The following is an 8,526-nucleotide window of genomic DNA, read 5'->3' as shown; positions in this document are numbered from 1 at the left end:
AACTAGGGCTGCACAATAAATCGCATGCGATATTTAACGCGCATCTTGTCAGAAAGCCTCCATCAGCTTTCACATTGAGCAGCATTAACTACACAGAGCCATTGTTCACTGATGAGCTGCGCAAAAAATCGCGCGAATATGACCGTGGTTTTGCGCAGCTCATCAGTGGTAAAACTAACGACATTATTAACGGTCTTGATATTTACTTTGAAAGATGAAGCTGCGATTATGGTAAGGAGCGTTACATTTCCGACGAGTGCTTGTGGTGTTCGGCCAATCACAATGCACTGGGTCAGCTGGCCAACCAGTTTGAGAGAGGCGGGGCATAGAGGACCTACAATAATGTACAGTATTTGAAAAATAATGTGTTTTTTGAACATTAAAGCATGTCAACATATTCTGTTACACCAAATACACAAAATAATGATCTTTAAAATAGCATCCTATGACCCCTTTAATACCGCGCTGTTTCGTCCCACTTTTGGTGTGTTTGGCTGTCCATACGTAAACCCGGAAGCGCAAGCCAATCATTTTAAACCAAACAAAAGCCCTCGGAAGTGTCGCGTGTGTTTTTTTATTCGGGAAATAGAAACTGAATATTAAGTTTGAAAATGTTACCAAACAAAGCGCTCACAGAAGAACGGCATAAACCGCGCGAATGTAATCGGATGGATTAGCTTTGATGGATCGGTCCTTTATTTGTCTGTAAATGAGAACACTGTGCTTCGTCTGTATTGCGCCGCTGCAAATGAGAATATCAGATTTAAACTATCTCTATTTTGTGGAGAATTAAGTGAATGTGTGTGTATTATCTTCTAGCATTGCTCGTGTTTGCTTTCTCAGCAGTGCTGTGCGTTTGAAGTGTTTCTGCTAGAGCCCGATAGTTGCTCGTTATCTAACCGGACAGCAGCCGAGCATCACAGAGAAAGCTGTTCGTCCAGAATGACTCTGGCAGTGTTCTTTGGCTGTGCTTTCATAGCGTTCGGTCCAGCTTTCGCCCTGTTTGTGTTCACCGTCGCCAAAGACCCGTTAAGAGTCATCATTCTGATCGCAGGGTGAGTCACGTGATCGAATCTCACTAACACCCTAAACACATTAATCAAACACACAACACACAATGCATTAATCAAACACACCATGCATTAATCAAACACACAACACACAATGCATTAATCAAACACACCATGCATTAATCAAACACACAATGCATTAATCAAACACACCATGCATTCATACATGAATTATTCAGGCTCATAGAACATCGCATGGTGTTACTGGGGGCTCCACTGTACTGTTACAGTGTAAGAGACAGTCATGTAGTAAGGTGGACAGTGGAGAACATGTTAACTGTCTTTATATAGTCTTTAACAAATCAAGATGAACATTCAGACTTTTAAAAACAAGCCTGATTTCCATGACATTTCTCTTTGAGTGTTCATTCAAGTGAAGTGTCCCTGTCTTGTAAAGTTCTTGTAAAGCAGGCTCTTTAGATGAGCTGGAAGAGGAGCGTGTCAGCAGATGGTGCTTGTGTTTGTGTGTTTCAGGGCGTTTTTCTGGCTGCTGTCTCTGCTGTTGTCCTCTCTGGTGTGGTTCATCGCTATAAAGGCCAGTAACTCACAGGATCTCACCCTTCAGAGGGGGCTGCTGATGTTCGGGGTCTTCTTTTCGGTCTTGCTCCAGGAAGTGTTTCGCTTCGCCTACTACAGACTGCTCAGGTGAGACTCTTTATGGCACCACACGCATGATAAGAAACCCTCCGTGCCAAACCTGATGATTGCAGCATTATAAATGCACAAGCTATTTTCCATTAGAAACTTCTCTGAACTGTTGAGGCAGTGCCTAAATAAACGGGCGGTAATTTGCATGCTTTTCCAGAACAGAAATCTGAACATTGGATACCATCAAGTCCAAAAAATTTGTTGACGCATTAGAGTTTGAAATACTGAGAAACAGACAGAAAATACAACAGTCAAAAAACAATACACTTTCCCCATGTTTTTAGGCATGAAATGTTGTATAAAACAGATGGATGATATGTGAATAAAACCGTCAGAATATAGAGTGGTGGAACTATATTCTGAAGTCACTATGAAGCCGGTTAGTATTTTAGCGCTTCCGGTTCCGTCGTCCCCGAGTCAGTGGGTTTTCTGAATGGGATTTTGGTTAAATCCCTAAAATAAGGTCCGTGGTTCACACAGGCTCAAGATACTTTCACGTTTTATTCTACGACATAAAACACACCCCACTCGTGATTTTTTAAAAAATGGTTACGTTTCTTAAAAAAGACGGCTGCTAATAAGTTGCTAAATGGGACTGCAGGCGCTGTCGGAGACATTCAACGTCATCACGCCGAACAGTTCATCAGTTTGCAGTAATTTCCAGTCGTAGTATAATTTATAATACAATTACCGTATTGGCCCGAATATAAGACGACCCCCCCTTTTCCAGATGTACCTTTTGGGAAAAGGCTTTTTAAAAACCAAATCTGTTTTTTTCTCAGTAAATCACGTTTTGTCTTCAATTATTTTCATATTGCATATTTTTCCTATTTAAATGTTAGTTTTGAAAGTATGGTAAAAACTGGTAAAACGTACCAACAATCACATAAAAAATATACACTTTTTGATATACCATTAAACAAAACAGGTAGCGCATCTGAATTCGGACATTTAGGCTATCCATCTAATAGTAGCCTACCACAATCTCATTAACAGTAGAAGTTAAATCTTACCGTAGTCTTCAAATCTGGGTTCTGTCTTACGTTTTAAAATCACAAAGAGAGTTTGGTTCCATCAGTCACGACTCATGCAGCTGTAAACTTTTCTTTCTCTTTAGTTTTTACTCGCGATCTTTACAACACGCATTACATTACGTATTTCACGGCACTCTGGTTTTATGTGTATTTGGCGCCACCTATTGTTGCTGCTGTATTATTGACACGTCAAACTCTAGACCCTGAATACAAGACCACCGCGTTTTTTCAGATGCATTTCCAAGAAAAAAACATCGTCTTATATTCGGGTCAATACGGTAATTGTAGAATAACCAATTAATAGTTTCCCGCATTTTATATTGTTGGTCGACGATGTTTTTTGTTTTGCCCTGAAATGCAACACAAGTGTTCGGATGGAAGATGCTCGTTTTATCGCTTTCTACTGATGCGGAGACTCTAGGTTTATAAAGTAAACTCGTATTACGATTATTCCATGTAAACAGCACATTTACCGGCTTATTCACGGTGAAAGTGAAGCTTTAACGATGCGTAGTGCTTAAAGCCACGTTAAATTAAAATGTTTACGGCCACATGAAGCAGTTACGGAGCACATAGATCGAGGACTTTCTAGAAGCAAGGATAAAATAACATTTTGTGTAACTTAAAGTTGAAATGTGGTACTTTATTCACTAAAATGAGTTTCATCTTACCATATCCGAAAACTCGCTCACTCTGCTGTTATTTAATAGATTAAATGCACTAGAATTGTACTGAATAGTTTGTGGAGACACGTTTTTCATTAAAATATTCATATTAATCAAGGATTTATTGACTCTTGATGCACCTTACAGAAATACGTGCTTTCATATGTCCCCTAGTTGATTATTTAATTTATTCACTATACTATTTATTATTAATGTCTCATTTCAGTTTTAGTTTGGCTCTAGTTTTGTATTTATTCCAGTTTATATGAAAAGGTTCATGTAGCGTGGATTAAAATTCATATACAGAGTAAATCCTTTTCACTGACTACGTTAAAAATAAGTTAGAGAAGTTGTGGGAAGCAGGTGTTGGTGACGCTGAAGGCGCGCGACCGTGGAGGTGTAGTTAGATTAGCTCTTAAGTTCTGGTGCTTTTATTTAGGCTTCTAAATTCATCAGTTATATTACTTTGTGAAGATTATCTTGATGGACAAAACGTGTAAGTTTCATGCACTATGGTTGAACACAGAGCCTTTTTTTATGCGATAATCCAAAAGCCTATGGAAAAATGCTGTAGGGTTTTTGTGGAGGGCACCAGTGCGATGCTAACAGCCGAGCCGCCTGCGGAGGGGCGTCATAGTTCCCCCGCTCGATGGATGGGATTTCTGACTGCAGATGTTGTTTTCTTTTCATTAGTCATGCTATGGAAGCAAAATAGCCCAAAAATGCATGAAAACATAATTTTGTGTGTTTGTAGAGTAATTTACAACAGCTTTGAACGCGGCTCAGCCAATCAGAATCAAGCACCGGAATCTTTGAAACCGTGATTAATTTTGAACTCTTGTGTTGAATCATCAGGAAGGCCACCGAGGGTCTGGCAGCCATTAGTGATGATGACGGTTCAGCTATTTCGGTGCGACAGATGGCTTACGGTAAACTCTGTCTGTGCTCAGCTGAAAACAGCTTGCTGTTGTTGTGTTTCATGTTGCACTCAGGATCACTGGATGGCAGGTTTGATCAGATGTCTGTGTGTGTTTCGTGTGCAGTGGCTGGGCTGGGCTTTGGGATCATGAGTGGAGCGTTCTCAATGATCAACATACTGTCTGACTCTCTGGGTCCCGGGACGGTGGGCATCTTTGGAGACTCACAGTATTACTTCATTACAGCAGGTGAGCTCCTGCAAAGCCTCATGGGCCATCCGGACAATTTCTTAATCTTAAACCTTTAGATGTGCTGTTTTTACGTCAGCACATGACAAGTGACACGAAACCAGTCCTGCTGCTGGGGAAAGATGTATATTCTATTTTAATGATCGCTGGGACCAAGTGATTTACAAAACACTCACTTTTGTGAAAAACACAACGCTACTTTCATATTTTAATCTGGACAAACATATGAGACGGGTGCTTTTTTGTGACAGAGTAAAGGTCGTGTTGTTAGGTTCTACTTTTATGAGAAACACCTGTATGTTACATTATTACATTTCTTACAATATTTTGTTCTTGATTGTTCCAGTTTTTAAATATTATCATTCAAATGTCATGTTTATAATCCTCAAATGAGCTGATTTAAAATGTCACTATCATGGGCAGAAACATCCTTCTGTCACCCAGGGTTATTATAGTTAACAAAAACGTAAAACATTTTAGTTATATGAAATATAATATTAAAATAAATAAACTAATTCAAACTTTAATTTCAGCTTGTTGCCAAGGCAGCATTTCTCATTTTCATTTAGTTTATCTTATTGTACTAAAATAACCAAAACTGAAACAAAATTTTATATATATATATATATATATATTAAAAACAATAACATTTATATATACATAAAAATTAAGAATGAATACAAGAACAAAACGACTAAATTTGTCTGTTTAATTTTGGTCTCCAGTCTGTTCTGTTGTTTTTAATTTATATATTCTTATATATTACTACACTGCTATATAGTTTTTTTACTGTTCATAATAACAGGGTTCCCACAGTTATGAAAAACCTGGAAATATCAGGAAATTTTAAAATTGTGGTTTCCAGACCTGGAAAGTCATTGGAATTGTTCTAGTTATGCTCATTTCTGAAATATTGACTAGGAATTGCTGTTTGAGAGTGCAGTCCTTTTGGGGGGGAAATAAATAAATTAATAAAATAATAATAATAATGTAAAAGTTCTTTAGTGCGACTGGGAAAGTCATGAAAAATGCATGAAAATTCATTAGTCCAAAAGGATCTGTTATTATTTATTAAAGGGATACAAATGATCATCAAAAATTCTGTCTTAATTTACTCTCATGTCATTCAAACCTGGATGCATTTCTTTCTTTTGTAGAAAAAAAGCTACAAGAAAGAAATGCATAGAGTTTTGGATCCCTTGCTTTAATGGCCGTGCTCTGAACCGTGGGCCTCAAGATGACTTTAAATGGCTTTCATTTTAAACTATTTTAAAGTGTGATTTCTGGATTTAGTCAAATCATGTAAAATCTTATAACTCCGTGGACATTTTTATAGCGAATGTACGTTTTTCTAGATATGCCAAGCTCTAAAATATTTTGTCGGGTGAAAACAAATCTTAAATCCTCATCATTAATCCAAAAGATGAGAGGTGAGGTCTTACTGGAATACCCTGGAGTGCTGAAGCATGAGCAGCACTGATGTTGAGGCTTGTGTGTTGATGTCCGCAGCGCTGATGACGCTGGCGCTGACGCTGCTGCACACGTTTTGGGGTGTGCTGTTCTTTGAGGGCTGTGAGAAGAGCTGCTGGTGGGTCATCGCTGCAGTCGTCTCTCTACACTTGTTAGTCGCTGGCCTGGTGAGCTTTACATGAACACACATGCATCCTTCACATGTCAACATGTCTCTGATGTGAACTGACGGTAAAAGACTTTGAAGTTCAAGTCATTTCAGGTTTCATTTATAAATCACTCACAGGACACTTCACTCTATATGCGTGTTTCCTTATGCATGGGGGTTATACTTACTGCAAAGAAAGTTGACTAATTTATTTTGTTTTTGTTGCTTTTTTTTTGCATTTGCTTTAAATTAATATTTTATCCGTTGACCTTTAGAAAAACATTGAACAACTTCCAGGCATGCTTTTTTGTTGCCTCTTGATGTTTTTCATGGGGAATGCATTGGTAACTGTGTTAGCAGAGATTTATTTTCCCTCATGCTGAACCTCCATGATGTATGTTTGATTCTGTCAGAACGATCTCTGAGCCGCTGTGCAAATGCCTGTATTATCCGGCACATAAAAAAAAACAATCCCGTGCACCAGAGTTTACTTTATCATTTTGTGACAAATTATTTCTTCTTGTAGGCCTATAAACTGTATTCATGGTGTCTCTAACAATTTTAACTTGAGAATTGATTTTTAATTAGTCTAATTTATCTGTGACTCAACTATTTCTGACTTTACCAGCACACTAATGGCGAGAGATAATACTTGATACTTTCATTCAACACTGATACATTAAATTGATCAAAAGTGGCAGTAAAGAATTTTACATTGTTTGCGAAAATTCTATTTTAAATAAATGCTATTCTTTTGAACTTTCTATTCATCAAAGAATCCTGAAAAAAAGATATGTAGCAAAAATGTTTTCAACATTGATAATAATCAGAAATGTTTCTTGTGCAGCAAATCAGAATGATTTCTGAAGGATCATGTGACACTGGAGTATTCAACTTTGCGTCGTTACATTTTAAATTATATTAAAATAGAAAACTAATAATTTTCACAATGTTACTGTTTTTACTGTAATTTTGATCAAACAAATGCAGCCTTGGTGAGCAGAAGAGGCTTCTTTCAGAAACGTAAAAAAAATCTTCCAGATCCATAACTTTTGAACTGTAGTGTTCATAAACTTGGTAAATAAATTCATTAGAGATCTTCATCGCTTCATGACAAGCTTCGCGCCTGTAGCTTGTGTTGGTATAAAGTTACACCAGGCATTTGATACACACTCTGGTATTACCCGGTAGTGCTGTTTTAGAAAGCTTGCTCGGATGTCTGATGTTTCATCTGGATGCAGCAGCAGAGCTTCACATTACCAGAGTAGCACAGAAACCATCGTGATGTTACAGGAGTGTGACTGCGTTTCGGTTTCATACGCACAGCTCGGGTTATTTGTGTACATAAACTTTCCCCAGGAAATGTTATTGCTCAGTGATTGCTTTTTATAACCCTGTTTACATCTTATATTACCACACGTCTCAAATATTAAATGTGTCCAGTCCAGGTCCAATTTGGTCTCCAGTTTTATTATGGGATGCATCACTTAGTGTCTACTACTAGTCTTAAAAAGCACAAATCTGACATTTTCTCTCTTCCCATCTGTCAGTCGCTGCTAAATCCGCTGTATGAAGGCAGTCTTCCTCCTGTGTACGTCATTACGCTGCTGATGGGCGTCTGGGCGTTCTTCTCATCTGGAGGATCACTACACAGCCTCAATGCTCTCTGCACACGTAAGACATGATGACACACACACACTTGACATGATCTTCCTTCAGCTGCGAGATGCCAGTGATGCCTGAGAGTGTCTATGAGCCAGTCTGAAGCGTGAGCTCTATATCAGTGTTTCTGAGCCCTGGGTTCGAGCAGCAGGCTTGGAGGACACTGCTCTACATGACCCTGAGAGCTGTTTAAAGTCATATGCTTCCAGATGTTCATCGTCGCTCTCATTATAGTACGCTGTGTGTCTCATATCAGCAGGCCCACATGAAAACAGTGCCCATGTTTCCACAGTTGTGGATAGCAACAAAGTATTTTTACTCTGCTACTATATATAAGCACGTTTGTCAAGGATCTCAAACGTTTATTCCACTGCATCCCAAAGTATGATTTTGTACATTTTAGAAAAAAACATGGTTTTTCATAATTTAGTGAAGAAACGCTTTAACTTCATTAATTGTTTCCTCTGAAGCAGGATTCACAAAAATGTTCATAAGAAGTTCGTAAGAATGTTCCTATGTACAGTTCTTTAAAAAAAAAAAAAAAAGATTATTTTTTAAAGAACGAATGTTTTTTATGGAATTATACAATTTGTACAGTGTAAAAAACATTACACCTATATATATATATATATATATATATATATATATATATATATATATATA

The 8,526-nt window shown here is 37.8% G+C and overlaps 1 protein-coding gene across 1 annotated transcript; it reads left to right on the top strand.

Annotated features, from left to right (window-relative positions):
- Window positions 1–673: 673 nt before the first annotated feature.
- LOC107572192 (gamma-secretase subunit Aph-1b-like) lies at window positions 674–8,184 on the top strand. The gene is made up of 6 exons (XM_016258611.1): window positions 674–1,055; window positions 1,545–1,715; window positions 4,273–4,346; window positions 4,461–4,583; window positions 6,093–6,220; window positions 7,752–8,184. Exons 1-6 carry the CDS (start codon window positions 943–945, stop codon window positions 7,884–7,886), a joined length of 744 nt encoding a protein of 247 aa, XP_016114097.1. The 5' UTR covers window positions 674–942; the 3' UTR covers window positions 7,887–8,184.
- Window positions 8,185–8,526: the final 342 nt, after the last annotated feature.

This window comes from Sinocyclocheilus grahami, unplaced genomic scaffold (assembly GCF_001515645.1).
Source record: "Sinocyclocheilus grahami isolate Dianchi unplaced genomic scaffold, SAMN03320097.WGS_v1.1 scaffold1715.1, whole genome shotgun sequence".
Taxonomy (NCBI): domain Eukaryota; kingdom Metazoa; phylum Chordata; class Actinopteri; order Cypriniformes; family Cyprinidae; genus Sinocyclocheilus; species Sinocyclocheilus grahami.
This window is presented reverse-complemented; position numbering and strand designations above follow the sequence as displayed.